We start from the raw sequence: 27849 nt of genomic DNA on the forward strand, positions 1-27849 counted from the left end.
TGGGAAAGTCTGGAAAATAAAGCGGACGTGTATGAGTTTCCCCTTTCTAAAATGACGCCCGACGAGCCACGCACACGACGCAACGAGGGGCGTGGTTATTACACTGAGCTGTGATTGGTGAGAAGCTTGAGTTTTCTGAGCTGGTGGAGGATGTGAGGGGCATGGATGGCAGAATGAAGGTGAGCGGTGTCCTGACGGCGGTGTGTAGTGTGGGGCGTGCGTGGGCTCATGGTGGAGGACCAGTATAGAGGGAGAAGATATGTAGAAGGCTTATGAAGGGTCACTGGTTTAATTCAGCTGCTTTTTTTTTTTTGTCAGGCTGCACGAGTTTTTTCAAGACCCCAATTAAAATAAAAAACTATTTCCTCATCCAATATGGGCTCCATGCCAGCTGGAGAGTGACGGTTGCAGCCGATCAACAGTGGCTCAGCAGCAGCAGTGTTTGTGCTAGCTCAGCGGACACGCACCCTGGCGGAATATTAATGAGCTGCGAATGCGCGGCGGGCTGCTGACTGGCTGCGCGGGGGGGGGCTGCTGACTGGCTGCGCGGGGGGGGCTGCTGACTGGCTGCGCGGGGGGGGGCTGCTGACTGGCTGCTGACTGGCTGCGTGGGGGGGGCTGCTGACTGGCTGCGCGGGGGCTGCTGCTGCTGACTGGCTGCGCGGGGGGGGGCTGCTGACTGGCTGCGTGGGGGGGGCTGCTGACTGGCTGCGCGGGGGGGGGGCTGCTGACTGGCTGCGCGGGGGGGGCTGCTGACTGGCTGCGCGGGGGGGGCTGCTGACTGGCTGCTGACTGGCTGCTGACTGGCTGCGTGGGGGGGGCTGCTGACTGGCTGCGCGGGGGCTGCTGCTGCTGACTGGCTGCGCGGGGGGGGGCTGCTGACTGGCTGCGTGGGGGGGGCTGCTGACTGGCTGCGCGGGGGCTGCTGCTGCTGACTGGCTGCGCGGGGGGGGGCTGCTGCTGACTGGCTGCGCGGGGGGCTGGTGACTGGATGCATTTCCTTTCCACAGTGCTGCCGTGAGACTTAGCATTGTGCTGCCCATTGATGGCTCTGTATGTGGCTGCGTTATCTCTCAGCAGTGCAGGTTTGGGGTCTTTTACATGCTTGCCAGCTCCTCACTGGTGACGGCTTCATTCTCACAGGTGGTGATGTCCCCCGGCAATATCCCAACATGTGCTGTGGATGTGACATCTGCCATGTGTCTGTGTAAGGCTGCGGTCACACCACCGTGTTGTCTCTCCTTGAAGAAAAAATCGGTCAAATTCTGCTAATCGCACTCCGGTCAGTGTATGATCCGATTCTCTCCGATATAGAGAATGTGGGGGAAAAAACATTTCCTCATTGTGTCAGTCTGTGAAAAATTGTGTGCACTCTGATGTCATTGAAGTGCAGTCACCATCTACCTGTCTGATCAAGCTGCCCACCCAAACCCCTCATACCCCCAACTAACAGGCAACAGCCAAACACCCTGCTAACCCTAACATTGCTGTACTGCCTGTCCGTTCTCCAGTGAGTATATTTCTTGTCCTTAACTGAGCATGTACCGTGTTTAGGTAGCAGTATTGGCGCAATCAATTTTGGGGGGCAAAAATGATTGTGCTCTATTGTTGTATTGTTCTTGTGACTCAATGGAGGAGATTTATTAAGACGAGCATTCTGTCCACCAGTCTTTATAAAAATCATGCTTCATAAGGGGCACAAGCTATGTAACAAGTAGGAGACACCGTGTATGTGGTCTCTACTGTTGTATCTCATTATATTTTCATTGCTTTCCTAAGGAAGACTTTGGATGTCACACAGTATATCCAGTATGTCCTCTATTTGCATGGAGAGAAGAATGGACTACATTCTTAGCTTCTAGAGGGGGAAGGAGACTGATTTATTCATAAAGCAGCATTTGTAGACTTTTGGTATAAAATGACACATTAGTGTGTGAATTGGTCCTGGAGCAGGTTCTTTTTGTAATAGTAAATAAGGGCATTTTGCCACAGTATTGTACCACTGCTCCTGGGGGTTTACTGCAAGGACCTGCTTGAGCGAGTAGCCAGCTTGTTACCCTGCATTGGCCTAATATTAGAATCATAGAATCGCAGAGTTGGAAGGGACCTCCTGGGCCATCTGGTCCAACCCCCTGCTCAAAGCAGGATTCGCTAAATCATCCCAGACAGATGTCTGTCCAGCCTCTGTTTGAAGACATCCATTGAAGGAGAACTCACCACTTCTCGTGGCAGCTTGTTCCACTCATTGATCACTCTAACTGTCAAAAAGTTTTTTCTAATATCTAATCTGTGTCTCCTCCCATTCAGTTTCATCCCATTGCTTCTAGTCTTTCCTTGTGCAAATGAGAATAAAGTTGATCCTTCTACAATGTGACAGCCCTTTAGATATTTGTAGACAGCTATTAAGTCTTCTCTTTTGCAAACTAAACAATCCCAAATTATGCAACCTTTCCTCATAAGACAGGGTTTGCAGACCGGTCACCATTCTGGTTGCTCTTTTCTGAACTTGCTCCAGTTTGTTGATGTCTTTTTTAAAATGTGGTGCCCAAAACTGGACACAATATTCCAGATGAGGTCTGACCAAAGAGGAGTAGAGGGCAATAATGACTTCACGTGATCTAGACTGTATGCTTCTGTTAATACATCCTAGAATTGCATTTGCCTTTTTTGCTGCTGCATCACACTGTTGACTCATATTCAGTCTGTGATCTATTAGTATACCCAAGTCTTTTTCACATGTGCTGTTGCTTAGCCCTATTCCTCCCATTCTGTATATGCTTTTTTCATTTTTATTGCCCAGATGTAGTACTTTGCATTTTTCCCTGTTAAAAACCATTCTGTTAGTTGCTGCCCACTTCTCCAGTTTATTTATATCTTTTTGAATCCTCTCTCTTCTCTAGTATTAGCTATCCCTCCTAGCTTTCTGTCATCAGCAAATTTAATCAGTTTACCCTCAATTCCTTCATCTAAATCGTTGATAAAGATGTTGAACAATACAGAGCCCAGGACAGAGCCCTGTGGTACACCACTTGAGACATTCTTCCAACTGGATGTGCAGCCATTTACGACCACTCTTTGGGTGCGATCACTAAGCCAGTTATGAATCCACCTAACAGTTGCCTTGTCCATTCCATACTTAGCCATTTTTTCAATAAGGATTGTATGAGATACTTTGTCAAATGCTTTGCTGAAGTCAAGATATATTATATCTACAGCATTTCCTTGATCCACCCAATCAGTGATTGGCTCCACGCTTTTCCAGCCACAATGATCAGACTTGTTGTTTCCTGTAAATTTATCAGGTTCTGAAGCTTTTCAAGACCTTGCACAGAACAAGACAACACGTGTTCCAGGACGATGTGCGGGCATTAGACGGTGAGCGGGAATTACTGAATGCACAATGGTTTTCTCTTATGTTCACGTTTGTGGATTTCATAGTAAACCGACAGTTGCGCCAAGGATAATTATAAAGTTCTGCGCAATTTGTTGGAGCTGAATAAATAAAATAATATGTACAAATGGATCATGGCCACTGCACTGTCATAAAAAGCCTGTACAATCTTTATGGCTCAATGCCACACATTTTCATAGCGTCTCCCCTCGATTCTCTTGTGCTATTACATGCCGTCTAGTAGAGTTACATCTATGGGTTATTGATTGGTAAAACTGGCTTTAGTGGGATGTTCCAACAGTGAGATTCCCTTGATTTGACTTGATTTTATGCAACTAGAGCAGTATTCCGCAACTCCAGTCTTCTATAGCCACCAATGGTCCGGTTGTAAGGATTTCCTTAGTATCGCCCAGGTGGTGGAGTTATTGCCTGTGCAGGTGAGCAGATCTCACCTGTGCCATTCTAAGGGAAATCCTGAAAACATGACCTGCTGGTGGCTCTTGAGGACTGGAGTTGGGGAACACTGAACTAGAGAGCGTTCGCTTTGACATTTCTGATTGACACATGTCAGAAGGTGGTCTCGTTCAGAGAAGCGTATTTTCTTGTCCATTTGCCAAACAGTCTAGGCAGAAGTAAATGCAAGCGAATGGTCTAATGGGCTAGTCCACGTGACTGTTTTTTGTTTGCTTGTTTTTACATAAGGACATGGGTACGTCGCACGCACTATTCTGATTGTTTTTCAGATCAAACTCTCCCATTAACCCAAATCACGGGCAGCGCAAATCGGACTCTGGCTGCGGCATTTCAGAGTAAACATATTTTGAAAAGCCAACCAGACCTATGTATCCGAAATGAACTATTTTAGGGCAAGTTTCTTGCAGCTTCGACCCTCTTCCCCTTCCCTTGACAGACGGGGCAATCCCTGTATGTGTGTGTATATATTGAGAGGCCTTTCAGTCTAAGGGAGATGGGTGGGGAGAAGCCACCGGGGCCTCACTCCGACTAGTCATTTGAGTCGCATAGTCCTCAGCCAGCTCTCCAAAATATGTTTTCTTTGAAGAAACTTTCACTGAGGGAGTGCAGGGCGCAGGATTCCGGGGCCATAACTGACGTGCATGGGAGGGGGTAGTATTATAATGGGAGGCAGGGATTTCTTACAGCACCGCACACCCCAGAGCCTGGAATAAATCATTACCATAAAGACAGAATATAACATTTCTCCACAAGACCATTAATATGAGGTATACAGGTAGGACTAGTGTAACATTTCTATTACCTGTATGCCCATATTAATAGGTCATATACGTCCCGGGGGTGACAGGTTCCCTTTAACATCGTGTGACAGATAAAACCCAGTTGTTACTCCAAAAATTCCACCATGGGGTTTGAACCTGGTGCTTGAGGCACTGACCCGCTCGGCTTTCGAACCAATAGATTCTGTGTCAAAATCTTTGTTGAAACAATTCTCTTGGTGGCCCTAACATCTACTCCTAGGGTGACCTTCAGGCCTTGTTGTTTAGCATTCCCTTTATGCAGTCGCTGGGCATCAGATTTTTAGATGTTAGAAAATGGCTGATAAAATGTTTTAGCCTTAAGGCCATCGCAAAGGAATCATTAATAGTTCATCTGCTTCCTTGGTCCTAGGAAGGGTATGAAAGTTTCAAAGAGTATTTTGTCTAGATGGATGAGAGAGGCCACTAGTTAAGCCTATTCTTCAAGTGTTAACTGAGGTCCTCTCATGCTCTGCCATCCAACTGATTCGGGGGAGAGGTTCTGCCCTTTTTATTCTGTAGGTTTCCTGTCCTTGATGGGCAGATCCCCTTTCTCAGGTGGTGCTGTTATGGGCTATGGAAAATCCTATTACCAGTAAGTGATTTATTCTTTTTTTAAGTCACTGTAAATGTAACATAATGACGTGACTTGGATAAGGCTCATAATACAAGTCCAACTATTTAGCACAGGTAAAATAAGGTTTACATGAATATAAATCGGTGGTAGACCTCGGTCGATGTAGATTCAAGGATCTTTTTTAGCAATTTCATTTGTGGGTTTTTTTGTTATATGATCATATTTTTTTTTTTTAAACAATCCTTTCAATATTTGCTTATAATAAATGTACTCCATTATCAATGATAGCTGTTAATGCCTTCTCAAAAAAGAAGCAATATTAATCAGATGCTTGTTTTGTTGCTTCTGGATATACAGGATTGGTCTGTCAGTGTTGTGCGGCTGCCATTTTTCTTTGTGGCCGTTAGCTCTAGTGTTTATAAAGTTAATATGCCCTAATTGGATAGTGATACTACCCCTCTTCTTTACTCCTTGAGTTTACAGATTGGCTGTTTTATATTTCAGCTGCCAGGCAGAAAATCAATGAAGAATTCCGGAAGAATAGAAATGAGAGTGCCCCTGAAAAAATATCTGAGGTAAGGACCCTTTATTTCATCAGTCGGAGTTGTCAGATGGCAGGTTTTACCACAAAAACATCTGACTAAAAAAATCTTAAAACTCAGAAATTTTGGTTTGCACAAAGTCTCAAAACTTTTGTCCATGACTGTATATGTCAAAGCCTTATGTCACAAGTATAAGCCATGAAATTCTACTACGAAAGTGTGAACGGTGACTAGACGGCTCATGTCCTTTCCTAACTATTATAATGAATCACAGTAGTTTCCTTACAGGAGAATTATGACTTTATAAATTCTGTATCAAAATGCCAAGAGCTCATGGTCCATAGTGATCCTGTAATCAATCCTGCTAAAAGTTACTTTTAAAATGTAAACTGTATCTATTGCTCAGATGTTTTAAGTTTAGTTTGTCTGAAGTGCACCCCAGGACATCCTTTGTCTTCTAGGCTCTAGTTCTCAACCTATGGTACATGTTTCCCAGGGTGTGCAAAACATGTTTCTAGAAGTTCTTGTACGGTCTAGTAGAAGCAGCAAACTGTATGTATCGTAGTCTTGGGAGCATTTTTCTCAGAAATGCTATTTTAGTACACAGATGAAGCATATGTTGGCCAAAACAATGTGATAACGGCATCTTGCTAATGTGTGCAAACTGTAAAGTGCTGCGGAAAATGTTAGCCCTATATAAAAATAAAGATTATTATCCTCTTTTTGAGCCAACCTTAAGGCCCCATCTCACATAGCGAGATCGCTAGCGAGATCATTGATGCGTCACCGATTTAGTGACGCAACAGCGATCTCGCCACATGTGACACATAGCGGCGACCGCCCCCCCCGCTGGATATCGCTGATCGTGCTCGAATGTCCTGGGCCATTTTTTCATCGTCGGCGTCCCGCTGGCCAGCATGCATCGCTGTGTTTGACACCGACGAGCGACCTCGTTGACGACGCAGAACTCAGGGACGCAGGCTGGAATTGTTCAGAATAGCTGCTGTGTGACAACGCACCAGCGATCCTTACCAGGTCGCATCGTTGTCGGGATCGCTGGTGTGTCTTTGAAGAGATCTGCCTGTTTGGCAGCTTACTAGCGACCATGTAGCGACACACCAGCGATCCCTACCAGGTCGTATCGTTGTCGGGATCGCTGGTGCGTCGCTATGTGAAACGGGACCCTTAGTGTTATGTCTGTAGACTGACAAGTGTCTTATGACCTGCTTAGTTGCCAACCCTGAAGGCTACATAAATAAGGGTTTAGTTAAAGGAAACCTGTCACCTGATTCTTGCTGCCCAGAATGGAGGCAGCATGAATGAATGAAAGTTCGACTGCACAATTCTAGTCCAGTGTATATTTATGTAAAACACTTCAGTGTTCTAGAGAGAGTATGCTTTAAATATCCAGACCATATCCGGACACCAGACTAGGCTGGCGCCGCCAGCTTTTCCAGTCTTTCACCAGGGGTTAACAGGTCTCCTGCTCCAGCTGATTGACTGGTCAAGCGATAAACCAGTCAAAGAATAAGGCTGGGATCACACATGCGAGAAACTCGGGCACTGCCCCGGCACTCAGCCAGGAGCATGCGGCTGCATGTATTTATATGCAGCCGCACTCTCCGCTCCCGAGTACCGGCGGCATTGCCGGGTATTAATATGCAAGACTTGTCAGAGTTTCTCTCAAGTGTCCCGGCCTTACATTCGCCATGCAGGTGAAGAAAAGAACACATCTCCAAAGGTCAGAAGAACAAGCTTTCTCCTCATTTCTGCACCTACTATGTGGTTTGTCAGAACTAAGTTTGATTACAAACACATCCAGCTTTCAACTCAGCAGTCAGTAGGGAGGGGAGTAAAGCAGAATGAAGGTTCGATACAAATACCCCTGCATCTTTCCTCTAAGGCTACTTTCACACATCAGGTTTTCGGCGTCAGGCGCGATCCGGCGTCATGCCGGAATGCCGGATCCGGCAAATGTTTTGTAAAACCTGATGTGCCGGATCCGGTTTTCTGCCGAATCCGTCTTGTTCTTGACAGACAAAACCAGATCCGTCTCATCCGGTTCATCCATTTTTCTATCCGTTTTTCGACGGATTACGCCGGATCCGGTTTTTAAAATTGACTCTCAAGGCAGAGTACACTGGCAGGATGACAGAGTGTGAAAGATTTGTGCCCTACCAAACTTGTGTACCTTCTGGACCAACAGTATATACCTTTGCCAACCAAGTTGGCTATCTTGTCATGGTCTACTATTTTTAGCTTTAGGCCACAGGTGTGTACCTGGTTGTGTTTTATGCAAAGTATTTCACCTTTTAACAAAAGTTGTGTACATTGGTAGGAAATCACCAACAATAAACACCACTTTTTAGGTGAAATACTTTGCTTCAAACACAACCAGGAACACAACTGTGGCAAAAAGCTAAAATTTACCCACAGTTATATACCTGGTTTTGAATACCTTTTTACCTTTGAAATACCCTGTATTTAACCTTTTTTTTAAACATAGTTCGCCGCAGAAAGAAAAGACAGACAACCATTGTAAAACGATAATTTAACTTTTATTTAAAATTTTTTTTTTTTTGTAAAATGTTTTTAAAGTGCAAAAAACTTTTTTAATAAAGGTTTTAAACCCAATGGGCATTTTTATTAAAAAACACACATTACAAATCTGTGTAGTGTGGGGTGGAAATACTGCTGGAGGGGCTGCGGGACACTTCGACACTGGGTGTGTGGAGAGAGGACTGGGATCGTGGTGGGGAAGGAACAGTTAGAGGTGAAGGTGTGGAAAAAGCTACAGAATGGGTGGACATGTTGGAGGCAGAAGAGGTGGTGGGCGGTGGAGTGGAGGGTTGGGCAGGGACTGTAGGAGCAGATGATGTTGATGGAAAGTTGTACGGGGAAGGAGTTTGGTACGGGGAAGGAGTTTGGTACGGGGAAGGAGTTTGGTACGGGGAAGGAGTTTGGTACGGGGAAGGAGTTTGGTACGGGGCAGGTTGCTGGAAGTGGGGAGATGTCTGGTACTGGGGAGGTTGCTGGTACTGGGGAGGTTGCTGGTATGTAATAGGAGGGGGAGGATGGAAAGTGGCTGGAGGGGGTGCAGATGTAATAGGAGGGGGAGGATGGAAAGTGGCTGGAGGGGGTGCAGATGTAATAGGAGGGGGAGGATGGAAAGTGGCTGGAGGGGGTGCAGGTGGAGGAACTACAGTGGTGGGAGGTGGAGGTTGGGAGGTAACCTGCTGTAGAGCACTGTGGCACGAATGCATTACATGCATCTGCTGGGTAGGAGATAGTGTTGCCATGCGCTCCACAACAGACCTGAAAAAGGTGTGGTTTGGCGAAAATCTTGTTTCTGAATGCATGGTTTGCAGAAGTGTCTTCACCTCCAGAATGCTGCAGTTGATCTGCTGAAAGCCTGCGGAGATTTGCTCTGACAAGACTTTTAGACAGTTCTGGAAAGATGCATTCAGATGCAAGAACTCTTGCGCATAACTCTTTTCCTGACCCCTCTGCCGCTGCCGCCCAGTACCCGCAGGTGTACTAGAGGTGGCAGGGGCAGAAGGGTGGGGTAAAGGGAAAGCGATCTCCTCACCAGCAGCTTCATGTAATGTAGGCGGCCACGATGCTCCTGTGCTGGTGGATGGGACAGATGGGTCGAATGTGTGGGAAGGTGCAGATGTACCGGGGCGGTCGAAGTGTCCCTCGGTGCCGGTCTCCTCAGGGATCGCCTCAGAAGGGTCCAATCATGCAGGCTCCCGAGTGCTGCTCACCGTGCTGTGGAATAAAGAGGAAAAAAAAACAATTAAAATACTGACATGGTATGGCCCTGGCTGAAAAAAAAAAGTTACATCTAACATTTTTTTTCACATGTGGTGTGTAAAATTTACCTTCTGGTGAGCATTGTTTCCCGGAGGAACGACAGGGCTTGTGCGTACTTGTACTTGCTCCTGCGTCCTCCAGATCCACTCGGGGCCCGCATCTCTTTATTGAACTCCTTCTTGAAACGATCCCTCACAGACCGCCACCGATTCACAATTCTGTTCCCTGAAACGAGAAAGGAGTGGTTAGTATACAACATCAGTGTTTCACAAACTCCAGTCCTCATGGTCCCCAGGGGTCATGTTTTCAGGATTTCCATAGTAAATAGAAATCCTGAACACATGATCCGTGGGGACCACAAGGACTGGAGTTCGGGAAACACTGGTTTACATCAAGCAACCGGTACTGTATATACTTACGCTCTTTAATCTGGGCCCGAACATCGAGGTCCTCCCAGCGGCCCACAAGGAGCGAACAGATTTCCTCCCAGAGTCGTCGGGTAACGATAAGGTCAGCGTGGCGGCGGTCAGCCATATTCCAGAGCGGCTCCCTTTGTCTGACGAGATCGATGAGGTGGTCCACATCGAGTCCTCCATCCTCACCGTCAGAGTCGGGAGCACGCTGTGAAGGCTGTTAAAGAAAAAGACAAAAATAACATAATTAGCCTCCACAAAAGAAATGAAATAAAAAGTGCAAAAAAACAAAGCAAAAATATTTATACTTACACGCTGGTGACCGCCGCGTTGCTGTCGCCGACGACCCTGGGAGGCACTGCGAGGACCTCTTGGCCGAGCACCAGATTGGGAAGACTAGAGAAAAAAACAAAAAATGTTATGTCTTTGGATGTAGGCATTTGTTTGCTGTGTGTGGTCTGCAGAACATTGTTTTCTATGTGTTGTGTGTAGTGTGATGTTGTGTTTCTGCGTTTGATGCAAAAAACTTACCAATTGTGAGCCCACTCCAGGTGTCTGTCCACCCCTTCCTTCTTCTTCTGGGAGCTCCTCTTCATCTTGTGATTCCTGTTTTGAAATAAAAGGCAATGAATAGACATATATTACAGAGATGATGGATTTTGGAAATAAAAACTTACCGTCAAACGCTGACGATGCGAGGGAGGGCTCCCAGAAGAAGATGTGCTGTCCTGTTGATGGCCAGACTCCATGGCTGTGGGTATTGCTGCTGCTGTTGCTGCTGCCAGTGATGCCATTTCTGCTGCTGCTGCATCTCTTTGGCGGCTGTTGAATAAAGAGAAACAAAGGGCCAATGAATATCTTGATAATCCATGGCCCTAGTTTGGAGGAATGGGGGATTTGATAATTACCGTCTCTCATCTGCTGCTGGACTCCCCTCCTCAGCATGTTCCATTTGCTGCTCCATTTGGGGTGGTGCTGATGGTGCTGCTGCTGCAGATGTCTGCTGCCTTCTCCTGCTCCTGGTTCTTGGCTTGGGTGGCATGTTGGGTGTGGCTGAGGGTCCCATTGTCTTGCTTTTATATATCTCCTGTGGGCAGAGCTACTGAGCATGCTCAGACCAAAAAACCGGATCCGGCGCATTGCGGCGCTCATAGGCTTTCATTGTGTGAAAAAGCCGGACGCGCCGGATCCGGCGTGTCCGGCTTTTTCGCCGGAGACAAAAAACGTTACAGTAGCCGTTTTTTCCAGACGCCAGATCGCGACACATTGCCGGATCCGGCGAAAACCGGATGAAACGCATGGCCATCCGGCGCGATCCGGCGCAAATGCAAGTCAATGGGGGGGAAACCGGATCCGGCATTGCATTTCGCCGGATCCGGTTTCTGTCAAAAGCGCCGGATCGCGCCTGACGGCGAAAACCTGATGTGTGAAAGAGGCCTAACAGGGCGATCAGCTCAGCTGGTTCCTCCCACCCCAACACTGACTTCTGTGAGATGAAAGCTGGAGTTGTTTGTAATGATGCTTTACAGCTAGTATGTAGAGTACAGCATAGTTGAGATCATTGTCTCACTGGGGAAGGCATGTTCTTCTGACTTTCTAGAAGCATATTTTCCACTTCATGACACTTGCTGTCATAATTGGTCAACCTTGTATAGGTAAAGAAGTACATGCCACTTGGACAAATCTCTGGTAAAACCAAAGTGGGATTGTAATAAATGATCACCTAAATGTTACATATCATCTAGGAGCTGAGAAATTAAAACATACATTTTATTTAGCTTTGCAGCCAGTATTACATGATGTGGCCAAATTAACATGCTATTACCGGTGAATACTAAAAGAAAAATTGTAAAAGATTTTGTCTTGGGTTTTCTTTAAATTAAAATTACTGTATATACTCGTGTATAAGCCCAGGCACCTAATTTTGCCAAGAAAAACTTATTGACTCGAGTATAACCCGGGTATGCAATATCCCCTCATCCCTGTACTTGTATGCATGGCTCCCCGTCCCTGCCCTTGTATGCATGGTTCCTATAAAAAAAAAAAAAAAAAAACATCCTACCTACCTTCTCTGAGCGCCCTTGCAGCATCTTGTTCCCGTGCCAGCAGCTCGTCCAGCCGAGCGATCACGTGTCCCCGCTCATTAACGTAATGAATATTCAGTCCTGGCCTATGGGAGTGGAGAGAGGTGAATATTCATTACTTTAATGAGCGGGCTCCTGTGCTAGCCCGGCTGCAGCTGTAATTGTGCGCGCTATATAAGAGAAATGAATATTCACTGTCAGCGCAATGAATATTCATTTCTCTTTAGCAGCGGGCAAAGGCTTTAGCCGCAGCCGCCAGCTCCTGCCTCTGTGACCCACCACTCCCCCCGCCGTCTTTCTGGGACAATGACTCTTGTATAAGCCAAGGGGGCTGTTTTCAGCACAAAAAAATGTCCTGGAAAACACAGCTTATACACGGCAAATATAATTTTATATATTTTTTTTCGTTAGAATTCTTGCGGCGTTAACAAATGGCAATAAGCCTTCCTGTTTTGTACATCAGCCATATGAACATTGGCATGAATACACCGACCTTGACTCATTCACTTCTACAGAAGAGGTTCACTGGTATGTAAGGATGGGGAAGAGGTGGTCTATGATGTCACCTGTTGTAAAATGGCAGATCCTTTGTTACATAGTTCCATAGGTTGAAAATAAGACCTAGGTCCATCAAGTTCAACTTTTCTCAACCAATTGATTTTTTGTCTCTAAATTAACTATAACCAACAATGTTATGTGTATTGAGGAAATCGTCCAGCCCTATTTTAAAAGCTGTTTGTGTCTGCCATCACTACCTCTTGTGGTCGGGCACTCCACAGTCTGACTGCTCTAACTGTAAAGAATTCTGCTGTCTGTAATGATAAGCCTGCTGAAAAGTCTGAACAATAAATGAGTCTAATATTAGGCTTAGTGTGAAAATGCAAGTTGTATTATTAATATTGATATTATAGTGATCTAAAAATAGACAAATTATCAAAAAAATGGTTAAGGTGAAAACGTGTAACAATAGGCCATCATCTGCTATTACACTCCCCTTACAGCACTTGTATATACCACAGTGAAACAGTTTTGAAAATGGTAAATTAAATGCTTTACGCTTGTCTGAAACTTTATTTATTTTTTTTCTAGCTGATAAAAATTGGACAAGATGTTGAAGTTTTGTTGAGGACAACAGTTATCCAAGGGGTTCACACTGACTCTAATACAATAGGTACGTGTTCCTATGTTTTTCTAGAGGAGCACTAAGAAATGTATCAATCACCCCATGTTAGTTTTCTGTTTTTGTTTTTTTCTGTAGCACACTACAGCGCATGACATATTTCCATAATAATTTGCAACATTTGCGTTTCTAGAAAGCTGGTGGACTTTAATGGGAAGGGGACAGGGCTTCATGTAGTCTGACAAATTTACCATAGTTTACAACAGAGATCGGTTTAGCTTGCCGTGCCCCATCCCCTTGCTAGAATAGCCTTAAACTATAGTGCATAAGACGCACCTAATTTACTATGACGAGTGCGCCTTATTCTAAATTAGAGAAGAGCTGGATAGATAAAGACCAAGAACAACGTAGGGAATATGGTTTACACAGGGCATATACGATAAGGGTATGTGCACACGCTGCGGATTGGGGTGCGGATTTGGCCGCTCGGATTTTGTAAAATCCGCAGGTAAATCTCCAGGTCAAAAGACCTGCGGTTTTACCTGTAGATTGGCCTGCAGTTTTGCCCTGCGGTTTTTCATCTCCACAATGGAGGAGATGGCAAACCGCAGCGGAATCCGCAGAAAGAATAGACACCGCAGGAAAACCGCGCGGAAAAATCCGCATCGTCTGCACTGCGGTTTTTAATATCCATAGGATATTATGGTACTGTACACCATAACTGCTGCGGTTCCACAGCGGCCAAATCCGCTACGGAACCGCGGAAGAATCCGCAGCGTGTGCACACACCATAACTGTAAAGGCTCAACAATGGGAATGAAGAGCGGTAACACATGTCCGGATGAAATGTGTCCAGATCGTTAGAAAAGAAGACATGCTCTTTGTGTCTACAGGCACAATTGTAAATTGGAAACAAAATTTTAAAAAAAAAGTGAGCAAAGCGCTGGTCGTAAAAATGGTGTAGATTAACACATTTTGCATAATAATCAATTCTATATATAAAAAAAATTATTTTTTTTATGTGAAGGAGAGGTTACCCGTGCCCCCCGCCCCCAAAATGCATTCTGTTTTTATACAATAAACCCACAACATTTTTGACAGGCGCTGGAGCCCAGTCCTTATGAATGAGGCACATCATACTCCAGTGGGCTTTTTCTCATCTTTTTTTTTTTTTTTTTTCCATGAAGGACGTCATTCTGAATTGAAAGCAACCAATATGACAGTCATCACATAGATAATCCTGTTACGGCTTCCCTAGCTCCATCCTCATCCAGCAGAATGTCTTGTATTTGCTGAATGCTTTCTTGCTTTTCTGTGCAGACTTGCATGGATCTAGGGAAGCCGTCACCTCCACACCACTGACTCCATCTTATGTCCACTGATCGGTGGGCAGCAGAGGTCATGACAGCAGCACAGAGATGAGTGATAGTTATGTTTGACTGAATAAATCAGTTAAGCGGGGCATTTTAGAAATTTGGCCAGAAAGTACCTATCCCCTTTAAATACACATTACTCCTAAAATAACTGAAAATGTATTTTCCTACTTCCCAAAATAAATACTAACTTGTGTTTGTTTTTTTTCCCAGTTCTGCAGCCAAGAGAAGAGGTCCTCCTAGACAATATGCCATACTGTGATGCGCCTAAGAAATGACACCTGAGCTCCAAGTTTTTAACCTTTATCGCCAGCTTTTTCAGCTTTTGGTTGCACTTCATTCAAAGGGGAGAGGCCTTGTGGCATAAATGCAGAATGTGCAAATTTGATTTGGTTGCTTTTGGTAAAAACTGCTTTGATGTCAGGGTCATTCTCATTTGTTATGAACAAAGCCCATTTTTCATAAACTTCTTGTAAATTATTGTACTGTGAATAAAATATTTAAATTTTATGATAATTCTGTTTTAGCATCATAAGATAAACTCTACATGATCTGCTCCATAATGTCTTATTACCTGTAGAAGTCAGAGGTTGTGCACTATGGACAATCTAAGGTGGGTTTTTGCCCCCGGTGGCCATTAGGATTATTGCACTGTGGTTTCGTCTGTTCTAAGTTTCCCCCCCGGTGGTGGTGAGCGTCATTGCACTCTGGTTTCTTAGGCTGTGTGCACACGTTGCGGATTTTGGTGCGGTTTTTTTCACCACTAAAAACCGCATGTATCGCTAGAAAGCGCAAGTGCGGTTTTCCAGGACGTCCACCTGACATCACCATGGAGGACGTCCTCCTCCTCCTTACAGGGACAGGAAAACACACAAGAGGTTAAAAGGTCATGTCCCACCCCCTCTCCCTCAGTGTTTTTTCCTGTCCCTGCAAGGAGGGACACACAAGAGACTTACCGGAGGGGCTCAGGGGATCGTGCGGCCAGTCCAAGCCTTCCCCTGTCAAGAGGTCCCGGGGCCGAAACTCTCCGATGGGGGAGTCCCTCTGCTCCAAAGGCCAGGAACAGGACGACGCTCCTGGAGGGAGCCGTTCCTCCCTGTGGGAGGCTCTCGGCTCCAGGACGCACCTCCATAACAGGCGAGGGTCGGCTCCCCGCAGGTGGCTGGCCGAGCGGGCACCGGCAGAAGGATGGGCGCAGCAGCGCCATGACAGGTGGGCCCCTGCAGGCGGCGGGCCATGCACCTGCAGGATGGCTCCAACGGAGGGGTCAGCGCTGGAAGGCGCCAACAGACCGCCAGAGCAGGCGGGGGGCAGTTCCCTGCAAGCGGCGGTCTGAGCGGGCACCGGAGGAGAGCGCGGTCGCGCGCAGGAGCCCGGGCAGGAAGTGGAGGAGGCGGCCTATCGCGGAGGTCATGCGTCACATCCGGTGACGTCAAACGCCGGCTTTTGAATCCCGGGCGCGCGCTCCTGAGATCCACAGCGCTCGGCAGAATCGTGCCAGAATGGAAGGCAACGCTCCAGCAGGTGGAGGGGTAAGTGCGCATAGCGCAGACCACCCTCCCCCACCCATCCTCACAGCCCAGATCTGAGTAGGTGCCCCTTCTGTATTATTAGGAGAAGGGAACCCCGGCAGAATCCCCCTCGGTGAAGGACCCGGCAAAAGCCACCTCCAAATCGGTCCGATGCCCCGTATGCAGTGTAAAGCTGCCAGACACCTATAGCAAGACCCTATGCGGACCCTGTACCTCAAGGGTCATAGGCGAGGAACAGCCATCCCTCCTTTCCGAAATGAGATTGCTGATAAGGGAGGAAGTTCAGGCCTCCACAGCCGGCCTCACGCGGCGTCAGTCCCAGCCCAGGGCCAAATCGCAAGCGTCCAAGGTGGGAAGCAGACCCAGTGTCGGAAGCAAGCCCTAGCGAGGAGTCCGACTTCCGGGATTCAGACCAGGAGGAAGAAGGCGAGATCCCGGGGATAGACAGGATCAGAGCAGGAAGTACCTGTTCAGACTGGAGGACACGGACGAGCTTGTCCAGGCAGTCAGAAATACTATGCAAATAGAGGAAGTCCCTAAACCACAGTCCAGACAGGACTTAATGTTTGGAGGACTCGTGGCCCGGAAACAGGTAGTGTTCCCCGTAAGTGAACACATCAAAACAATGGTCCAGGAAGAGTGGAAAGAGGCAGAGCGTCGGTTGATACTCTCCCGAGACTTTAAAAATAGACTGCCTTTTGATCCCGAGGAAACACGGGCATGGGAGGAAGTCCCTAAAATAGATGTCCCAGTCGCCAAGGTTACCAAAAAGACGGCCATCCCATTCGAGGACTCGTCAGGTCTCCGAGACCCGATGGATCGGAAGGCGGACGTCTTGCTAAAAAGAACTTGGGAGACGTCGGCGGCTCTGATTAGGGCCAACATAGCAGCCACCTCAGTGGCCAGGTCTATGTTTTTGTGGATGGGGCAGTTGGAGGAACACCTAACCAACAAGACCCCTAGATCAGAGATCCTAGCATCACTTCCTCTCATGAAATCAGCCACGGTGTTCCTGTCGGATACGTCGGCTGAATCAGTAAGGTTTGCAGCCAGAAACAGCTCCCTCTCTAATGCCGCCCGGAGAGCAGTCTGGCTTAAATCCTGGTCGGGGGATAACGCTTCTAAAACAAAGCTATGCGCCATCCCCTTCTCGGGCCTGAGGGTATTTGGTCCAGCCCTAGATAACATCCTAGAGCTAGTGTCCAATAAAAATAAAGGGTTCCCAGAGGAAAAACCCAGGCGGCCCCAGTCCTTTCGGAGAGGCTCCTTCAGAAGGCAGACGGAATTCAGGGGTCGCGCAAAGTCCAATAGAAGCTCCTATAAGGGCTCCTTCAGCCAAGACGGGAGGAACAGGGGTCCCTCATTCACATCAACATCTAGATCGAGGAGGCAATGACGCCATGGGTGTTGGGGGGAGACTTCGCCACTTCGCAGCAAACTGGTCCCGAGTTACCCACAATCCATGGGTTCTCAGAACCATCGCGGAAGGCTACAGTATAGAGCTCTATTCACCTCCCCCCGACAGATATATTGCCCCCACTGTCGTCCTGGAGGACTCCGCAATGTGGTCGGACCTTCAGGACATGGTAAACTCAGAGGTCATAATACCAGTTCCCCCGACGGAAAGAGGGAGAGGGCACTACTCTTCCCTGTTTTCAATCACAAAACCATCCGGCGAGGCCCGTACCATCATAAACCTGAGACCACTAAATGCCTGGGTCAGATACAAGAGATTCCGGATGGAATCGATCCGATCCGCAATCCCCCTAATAGACAAGGACGCCGTTATGTGCACCCTAGACCTAAAAAAAGGCATACTACCAGGTCCCTATCCATCCCTCATCCCAGAGCCTTCTAAGGTTCGCGGTCAGTTTACCAGCCCGGACCTGCCACTTCCAGTTCCAGTGTCTTCCATTCGGGTTGGCCTCAGCTCCCAGAATCTTTACAAAATTGGTAGTAGAGGTGGTGGCCTACCTAAGAGATCAGGGTATTGTGATCATTCCATACCTGGACGACTTCCTGCTGGTGGCAAGATCCAAAGAAGCGCTCATTCGTGACAGAATTCGAGCAAATACCATAATGGAGTTCCTTGGCTGGGTGATCAACTGGGAGAAGTCGGACCTCAGGCCAGACACCAGAAAAGTATTCCTCTGAGTCCTCCTAGACTCAGCCAACAGAATATCCTGGCTACCCGAGCAGAAGCAGAAGACTGTTCAGGCCAGAACCAGAGACCTGTTGAGGCGTCAATGTTCCATAAGAGAGGCAATTGAAGTCTTGGGCCTCATGACAGCCTGCATCCAGTGTGTCCGTTGGGCCCAATTCCACTCGAGGTTGTTACAGAAAGAAATCCTCGCAAGGTGGAACAGAAGTCAGGCGTCGCTAGACAGACCCCTAAGGCTGCCAGAACGAGTGAAGGAGTCCCTGCGGTGGTGGACACAGTCCAGAAACCTTCAGGTGGGCGTACAATGGACAACCTCTCCATACGTGGTAGTCACCACAGACGCCAGTGCGTGGGGATGGGGAGCCCACATAGAAGGGAAGATCTTCCAGGGGAAATGGCCAGCAGGCATCAGGACCAGATCCTCCAATTTCAGAGAGCTCTTTGCGGTTTGGGAAGCATTGCGGAGAAACCAGTCGGTACTAAAGAATCGTCATGTCCGCATATTATCCGACAATACAACGGCAGTGGCATTCCTGAAGCACCAGGGAGGGACCAGACATCAACCACTACAGGCCCTGGCGGGAAAAATATTCACGTGGGCAGAACGAACAGTCCGATCAGTGACCGCAGTACACTTAGAAGGTTCCCAGAACGAAGTGGAAGACTACTTGAGCAGACAACAGATCTACCCGACAGAATGGGAACTGAACATGGAAATCTTCGACCACCTTTTTCAGCGTTGGGGGACCCCCACGATAGATCTTTTCGCAAGCCGGAAGAACTCGAAGGTCCCCAGGTTCTACTCCCTGAATCCGACGGACCACCCGGAAGGCGTAGACGCCCTGAGTCAGACTTGGGGAGAATCCCTCTCTTATGCGTTCCCACCACTGGCTCTTATACCGGCAGTGCTCAGGAAGATACGCGAAGACCACGCAAGAGTGATGTTGATCGTGCCATATTGGCAGAGGAGAAGCTGGTTTCCCCTTCTAGGAGCCATGGCAGTAGAAAATCCAGTCGAACTACCCCTGTGGAAGGACATCATCCACCAGGGCCCGATCCGCCACCCGGACCCAGCAAGACTCCACCTGTCGGCTTGGATCCTGAGAGGGACATCCTGAAGGCAAAGGGACTGTCGGATCAGGTCATATCCACCTTACAGGCCAGTAGGAAACCGGTGACATCCGCAATCTATCGAAAAATATGGAAAAGATTCTGTCTGGAGGGTGGCAGGTCCGATCTTGTGGCAGGCGCCCCTGACCTCCCTAACATACTAAGCTTTTTGCAGGCAGGCTTTAATAAAGGCCTTAAGCCCAGCACTCTAAAGGTTCAGGTTTCAGCCTTGAGCGCCTTCTTCGATTTAGCTTCACATCCCTGGGTAATAAGATTTATAAGAGCCACACAGCGCCTGCGCCCCACGATTAGGCAGCTCACCTCGCCTTGGGACCTAGGCCTGGTACTTTGGTTTCTCTGTACAGACCCCTACGCTCTCGATGAGAAAACCATCTCTGCTCTCACTCGTTTAAAAGAATAGGGGAGATCCAGGCCCTGTCCACTAAGGACCCATATCTCCAGATAAGAGAGGACCGTATAATCTTAAGACTAGACCCGGCATTTACCCCAAAGGTAGCCTCTCCAAAAAATCTAAATCAGGAGGTAGTGTTACCATCCTTCTGTGATAATTCCCGTAATAAGAAGGAGCAGCGTCTTCACTCGCTGGATGTGAGGCGCGCAGTTATAGACTACCTAGAGGCCACCAATAGCTGGCGCATCGACCCGAACCTGTTCATCCTCTTTGGGGGTAGAAATAAGGGGAAGAGGGCCTCTAAGGCGTCCATCGCGCGCTGGATTACCTCAGTAATCTCGGACGCCTACCAAGCTGAAGGCGCCAACCCGCCAAATTCCATAAAAGCCCACTCTACGAGGGCAGTATCGGCCTCATGGGCCGAACGGGCGGGGGCGTCGGTTGATCAAATCTGTAGAGCAGCAACCTGGACCAATCTTAATACATTCTGCAAGCACTACAAGCTTGATGTGTTAGCTGGTCAACAGACCGCATTTGGGAGAAAGGTTCTCCAGGCGGTAATCCCACCCTGAGGAGGTGCTTTGGTACTCTCCATGGTGCTGTCAGGTGGACGTCCTGGAAAATAGGTATTAGACCTACCGGTAAGGATGTTTCCAGGAGTCCATCCTGACAGCACGAGTAGTTCCCTCCCTGTTATGTTATACTATGTTGTATTATGTTATGTCATATGCTGTAATATGATTGTTTCATTAAACTGTTACTAGCATCATCCACCTTGTGGTACTTGTTAAATCACTGAGGGAGAGGGGGTGGGACATGACCTTTTAACCTCTTGAGTGTTTTCCTGTCCCTGTAAGGAGGAGGAGGACGTCCTCCATGGTGCTGTCAGGATGGACTCCTGGAAACATCTAATACCTATTTTTTGTGCGGTTTTTGCAATTTAGATGCGTTTTTTTTTATGCGGTTTTCCTGCGGTTTTTTAGTGCGGTTTTTGATGCAGTTTTGACTGCGCTTTGCAAAGCAAACAACATACATAAAGTTACGGCAACTTGAATGAGGAAAAAAAAAAGGAAGGTGATGTCATTTCCTTGGCCAACCCCCACCATTCTCCATTTTGCTAGCCAAAAGCAAGTATGAGCACAAACATCCAGCATTCAAGCGCCCAGTATACTGCCCCGATGGCCGAGAACCAGATCACACAGCGGTGCCTGCTCCGCAGGCCATATCGAATCCTTTTGATGTGGTTTATGCTGCAAAACATTAATCGCCACAGAGAGGAGGTAAGGCTGGTTTCACATTACGTTTTATTGCGCAGCACATCATGCGCTATAGGTCGCATCTGCAATGCTTCCCTATCGTTAACATGGCGGGCGCAGGGTATAGTGCTTGCATGCGTTAATCATTGGTTTGGGGCCTTGCGCATGTAACGGGTGTGCGCCCTGATGACCTAGACACATGTATTTTAATGTTATGCTTAAGGTTTTTTACAAAATTGCTTCCTATGCACTCCTATGGTAGTGGCAAAATATTCAGCATCTGAAGTTTTTTCATAATGGTGCCAATAATGCTGCCATAGGAGTGGAAACCATCACTTGTTAATTTACTGCTTTATGTGCGGATGGTACCCATGGTCTGGAGTAGTGGTTACTGTGTTCCAGACCAGGATAAATTAATCTGGTAACCAATATATATTAAAAAAAAAAAAAACAGTGATATACTCATCCTCCGTCGGACTACGTAGTCCTTTGAGCCGATCACCACGCTGACGGCATCTTCCGTTCAGTTGCCATAATGGTATGTGCTAATTAGGTCTCATTACATCGTGTTCTGGCAACCGTTACGTCTTCTAAGATCACTGTTTTAAAACAAATTTGGAGCCGAACATGCCGTGAGTGCCGTTTTGTCTAGTGGGGGACATTACTTTTTATTTTTGGGAACATGCTGTTTTTAGGACAGATGCAGAATAGGCAGCGGTGCGAGTTTCTTAAATTGTGCTGAAGTTTGGCCAGCTAATATGCAATGTGTGCACATTGCCTCTTTGTTTTTTCTTAACATTTATTTGTATTTTAGTTGCAGGAGCGACGAAGGAGGAAGAGGGACAGACGAATGTGGGTGCACCCACTTGTAGCTGAGCGACAGGAGAAGGGCCATTTTTATGTCCTTTACCAAGATTTGAGGCGGTAAGTTCAAAATATCTTTAATCCGTTTCTTCAAATATTATCATCATGAATTTAAAATGTTTGTCATGATATCATTTCAGCTTTCCTGACAAATTCATCTTGTTTTGTCGGCTGTCCATCCCGGCATTTGACCAATTGTTACATATATTGGCACCACATCTGACCTTTGCGGATACCATAAGGAGGAAGGCGATCACTGCTGAGGAAAGGCTGCTCATCACCTTGCGCTAAGTATATAGTTTTTTGTTTGTATGTGATTGAGGCTCTTTCACACGTCAGTGTGTCAGGTCCTTTTAATGTTACTTTTGACAGGTACCCGAGACACTCACACACGTACACCCACTCCAATTAATGCTTTGCTGCATGTCAGCGTGTTTTTGTGGCCCGTTTCCCAAAAACGATGACATGTCTGATTTCAAACACTTGCACGGATGACAAAGTGTCACGCACACGTGGACACAGCCAACACACATTGATGCCCTCTGTGTGACAGGCATTGCACAGGTTAAGAAGTGCTGCATAAAGCGCTGTTTCCTGGCATCAGGTGATGAAGATGCAGCCATCATTGTCCCCTTCTTTACTGTATTTGATTGACATCAGTGAAGAATGGGCTTTTCCGTAATTACCTAACACTGTGTCTTTGCTTCATGTTGCACTTCTTCCCTGGCAGCCATCCATGTGGAATGATACACTGCATAGTCAGCAGACGGTTGACATATCTGCACAAACACTCACACATAGATGGACATGGATATCTTTGTAACGTTTTTTCATGTAGTCTCTTAAATGGTAATATGTTAAACATGTTTAATAACATGTTTTGCGAACGTTTCTAATATTGGTTGTCTTTTTCTTTGCAGATTTTTGGCCACAGGAGAGAGCTATACATCCCTACACCTCCAATTTAGAGTTGGTAAATCCACCATCTCTCAAATTGTGAGGTGCACATGTAACGTGATCTGGCAGAAATTGCAGCCCATGGTGATGCCTTCCCCAACCGAGGAGACTTGGCTGCAGGTCGCAGCAGGCTTTCAGTCTGTGGCCAATTTCCCAAACTGCATAGGTGCAGTTGATGGTAAACATGTGAGGGTTCAGCAGCCACCACGATCAGGATCACGCTTCTTTAATTATAAGAAGTATTTTTCTGTGGTCCTGATGGTGGTGGCTGATGCACATTACAAATTTGTTGCCATTGATGTTGGTGCCTATGGTAGTACTGGGGATTCTCGGGTGTTGCGATCATCACAGATTGGTCAGCAAATTCTTCAAGATGGCGGAACGCTCCCAGCCCCAAGACCTTTGCCGGGTTCCACAGATCCAGTGCCCTTTGTGATGGTATCGGATGAGGCGTTTCCCTTAACGACAACCCTGCTGCGCCCATACCCACGAAGGGGACTGGATGACCAGCGGAGGATTTTTAATTATCGGCTGAGTCGTGCACGCAGATATGTGGAATGCACCTTCGGGATCATGACTAGTCAGTGGAGGATCTTTCACACTGCCATCCAGTTGGATACAGACACCGTTGACGCTGTGATTAAGGCCTGCTGTCTACTCCATAACTATGCTCGGGAGTACAGCTCAGAGGTAGATTTGGAGTACCAGCAGCCACAATGTAATCAGCTGCGCAACGTGTGTCTGGGAAGACCATCCAACTCTGGTGTGCGTGTGAGAGAAACCTTTACTGACTATTTTATGAGTCCCGAACGTGCCCTGCATTGGCAATACTCCTGTGCTGGTGTTGGGCAGCCTGACCAGCACTGAAAGATGGAGGAACAGAGTGTCACAAAAGAAAGGACCACTCAAGTTGTAATGAAAAACTTTTTCAAAAAATGTCAACAAAAATTGTTTTATTAATCAATAAAAAAAAAGTTGATTCTGTATTGACGGTGTGTGTTTGATTTATTTCACCTAATTTTCCTTCTTCAAAGCCTACACACAGTACATTGGCTGGAAATCCTACAGTTTCTGCTGCATCAACCACCTTTTTGGTCCTCCAGCCCATAGTCCTGTGATTCTCGACACATGACAGGCAGAGATCACTGCATTTACATTAATCTGTCCCAAAAAAAAACACATTATAAATACATTATTTTTTATTTAGAAAACAATATATAAATTCAAGGACATTGTTGGCATCGAAAAACCAGAAATACAGCAAAATATTATTAGATTTGAACAACCACAAACCTAACATTTTTAGCCAACACAAATTTTTGTTGGGATTATTGTGTTGAAGCGGCCAAGGTGTTAGAAACAGACAACATGTCTAGTTATTTTAACAAATATTATGTAGACCATTGACGGTAACAATTAGGGGAGATAATGGTACTCAGGGGTATAGGGATAGTTGGCCTGGGAGCTGCCTGAGTCAGAGTGGTTAAAGTAATTTGTGTTGTTATTTGGTGGCCTGTACTCCACCGGCCGCTGCTGTTGGGTGGGTGGTGTTGGTCGGAACAGGTTAAAAACGCCCATTAAAATATTACTGTACGATGCTATGGGAGCAGGATCCTGTAAAGCAGTGATTGACATCTGCACCATTGTCATTAATATAGACTGCCTCCCCGGTGTCAAGGCTCGAATTTTACTGGCAATTGTCATGCCAAAGAAATCGAACTCATCCTCGCTCGTCGTCTTTCTAATCAAATCCAGTGTATCCGAGGATGCCTTTAAGGTGGTGTCAATGTGTTTTTTTTTGTTTCTTTTCTTGCTCGGCTCTCCAGACACCGGAAAGGCAGTGGCTACACAAGCTTCTGAGGAACCCGATGGTTCATCAGCTGCAGAAACAGATGTTCCTGCAGCTGATGAAGATGGGGCTACATCAGAAGGGGTGTTACTACATGGTGCCGAGATGTCACCTGCCTCACAAGACCCTGCTCCATCTTCTGAATCTTCGACGTTTTGAATTATGTTCCCTTGAGTGGTGTGGAGAGAAAAAAGAAAAAAATGAGGATTAAAAATTACATATTTTATTCTGACCAACTGTTTGGCCAACTCCAAAAACATTTGATGACAACTGCGGTGCCCCATTTTCCATTGCATGATTATAACGCATGTTTGTATTTCACTCATTTGTAATCAGTGCATGCTATATATACACAGTGCAAATTATCTTTGCTGTCAATCAGCGCCAACAAATGGCAGCTAAACATGCAGTATTGGGAGAAGCTACGCCACATGTCTGAATTTATTGTAGACTGATGGGGTGCTACGCCAGATGACCTGGCCTCCACAGTCACCAGACCTGAACCCAATCGAGATGGTGTGGGTTGAGGTGGGCCCGCAGAGTGAAGGCAAAATGGCCAACAAGTGCTAAGCATCTGTGGAAACTCCGACAAAGACAGGTGGAAGACAATTTCCAAGGACTAACTGGAACCATCAGTGTGCTAAGCATTTCATAAAATTAAAAGATGTCAAATTTCTATAACCGAGAAGTAATGCAAATAAAGAAAACTGTTTGAATGAGGTTTTTTTTTTTGGGTGAACTTACCTTCGCAATGTCCGGCTGGAGATGAGAAATTGAAGCTCTTGAAAGTATGGAAATGTTCTGCTGGTTGGGGATGCGCCACTTTTTTGACAGCTGACAAGGAATTTGTTAAATCTGTCCCGAACAGAACGCCATCGTTGTTTTACATCATTGTTTACAAAAGAAAGTCAACACCATTTTTACCACCTTTATTGCTTTATTAACACGTGATAACAAAAATCATCCTGAAAAAGTTAGTTACCAATTTGTGACTGTGTTGCTTTTGGAAAGGAGTGCCAGTCAGGGTACAGATCACTCAAAATTTTGCTCCAGCAACGATCCCTGTTGCCACGGTCTTCGTACAGCCTGTCTGCGGGGTCCCAAAGGGCTGGGAAATCACGCACCTACACACAAATAGAAAATGGAACTAGGAACTATATCAGTTACAGTAATAAAAATCTAAAAAACAAACGTTTACATATAAGCCCTACCCATGGCCTAACCATAATCACATGCCTAACCCAAAGTAAACCTAATCCCCAGACATAATTTTCTTTTTAACATAATGTGTTAAAATCATGTAATTTTTGAGATACAAGTGTAGAATTCTGTTATATTTGTTTTTAATAGCCAAAGTAAAATGTTTAACAACTAATTTAGGTAGTGAGCACTGATATTGTATAGCTAAAAAAAATAGCCATACGTTAGCGGCTTCATATTTTTAGAATGTGAGTGAGGGGATAATACCCATTGCCTTTTCATAGGCTATTAATATCAGCCCGCAGTTGTCTGCGTTTCCTTTCTGAGTGCAAACTTGTGTGTAGACGCAACGTCCCCCCTGTATTTTGGTGCCAGAAAGGCAAAGCAGACAACTATGGGATGGTAAATGGAGGCTGGGTTGGGGTTCATAAACATGGCCTGTTTCGAGGCTCTGATTGGCCACAGTTGTATGCGTTTCTTTTCTGGCTCTAAAATTCAGGGGAGGCCTAAAAAACTATTGACGTGGGGTCCCCCTATATTTTAGGCTCAGGCAAAGCAGACAGCTGCGGCCTAAAGGCCCCGTCACACTAAGCGACTTACCAGCGATCCCGACACCGATATCAAGGTGTCAGGATCGCTAGTAAGTCGCTATGTGATCGCTGGTGAGCTGTCACACAGACAGCTTCACCAGCGATCAGCACAGTGATGCCGAGCGTGCGGCATCGCTGGCCATCACTGTAAAAAATAGAATTAAAATAAAAAATATTGTTATTCTCACCTTCCGATGTCCCGCGCAGTCTTCCGGCTCCGGTCCCAGTGATCTTTTGCGAGAATGACCGCGAGAATGTCACGGTCTCGCGGCAGTGACGTCTTGCGGTCATTCGTGCAAAGGATCACTGGGACCGGAGTGTGGAGAGAGGCCGGAAGACTGCGCGGGACATCGGAAGGTGAGAATAACAATATTTTTTCTTTTTTTTTAATTTTTTTAAACCTGATAGCTGGTCTCCCGCCTGTCACACGCAGCGATGCGTGCTGGCCAGCGGGAGACCATCGACCAAAGAAATGTCCAGAGATTTCCCAGAGCGATCAGCGATACCGGCAGGGGGGCCGATCGCTGTCACAGCGATCTCGCTGGTGAGATCGCAGTCACAGCGATCTCGCTGGTGAGATCGCTGTTACGTCACAAAAGTTGTGACTCGGCAGCGATCTCGCTACCGAAATCGCTTAGTGTGACGGGGCCTTAATATCTCAAGCCAGGGAACAGGGTATTTGTGCGTAGCTTATCTTGCTATAAAAAAAAAAAACATAATTACGTGCTGTTCCCCCTAAATTTTTGTGCCCCAAAGCCTATGCAGACAGCTGCAGGCTGATATGTACAACCTGTTAAGGAGTAATCTTGGTCCCCTTTACCGGGTGGTACATATATGGCCGCAGCTGTCTGCGTAGCCATTCAGGCTCTAAAAAAAAAAAGGGGGACCCCCCAAAAAAATGACGTGGGGGTCCCCCATATTTTAGGGCCAGAAAGACTAAGCAGACAACTGCAAACTGATATTTCCAACCTGGGAAGGGGTTAATATCCATGTCCCCTTTCCCAGGCTATGAAGATCTGCCCACAGCTGTCTGCGTTGCCATTCTGGCTCTAAAAAAAAAGGGGGACCCCCCCAAAAAAAAAATGACGTGGGGGTCCCGCATATTTTAGGGCCAGAAAGGCTACGCAGACAGCTGCGGGCTGATATTCATAGCCGAGGAAGGGGTCATGGATATTGCCCCCCCCCCTGGCTGCAAATATCAGGCCGCAGCCGCCCCAGAAATGGCGCATCAATAAGATGCGCCAATTCTGGCACTTAGCCCCTCTCTTCCCACTCCCGCACCGCGTCGGCGGGATGTGGGGTAATAAAGGGGTTAATGACACCTTTGATCG

General features: G+C 46.8%; 2 protein-coding genes across 2 annotated transcripts; both read left to right on the plus strand.

Annotated features, from left to right (window-relative positions):
* Positions 1-43: 43 nt before the first annotated feature.
* LYRM7 (LYR motif containing 7) lies at positions 44-15103 on the plus strand. Its single transcript, XM_073557932.1, has 5 exons — positions 44-179; positions 3303-3375; positions 5744-5814; positions 13184-13265; positions 14801-15103. Exons 1-5 carry the CDS (start codon positions 162-164, stop codon positions 14863-14865), a joined length of 309 nt encoding a protein of 102 aa, XP_073414033.1. The 5' UTR covers positions 44-161; the 3' UTR covers positions 14866-15103.
* A 99-nt stretch (positions 15104-15202) lies between these two features.
* LOC141065347 (uncharacterized) lies at positions 15203-23865 on the plus strand. The gene is made up of 2 exons (XM_073557818.1): positions 15203-21982; positions 22063-23865. Exon 1 carries the CDS (start codon positions 18585-18587, stop codon positions 19809-19811), a length of 1227 nt encoding a protein of 408 aa, XP_073413919.1. The 5' UTR covers positions 15203-18584; the 3' UTR covers positions 19812-21982; positions 22063-23865.
* The last annotated feature ends 3984 nt before the right edge of the window (positions 23866-27849 follow it).

This window comes from Dendrobates tinctorius, unplaced genomic scaffold (genome assembly GCF_039654945.1).
Source record: "Dendrobates tinctorius isolate UK_male_01 unplaced genomic scaffold, ASM3965494v1 ptg000003l, whole genome shotgun sequence".
NCBI lineage: Eukaryota > Metazoa > Chordata > Amphibia > Anura > Dendrobatidae > Dendrobates > Dendrobates tinctorius.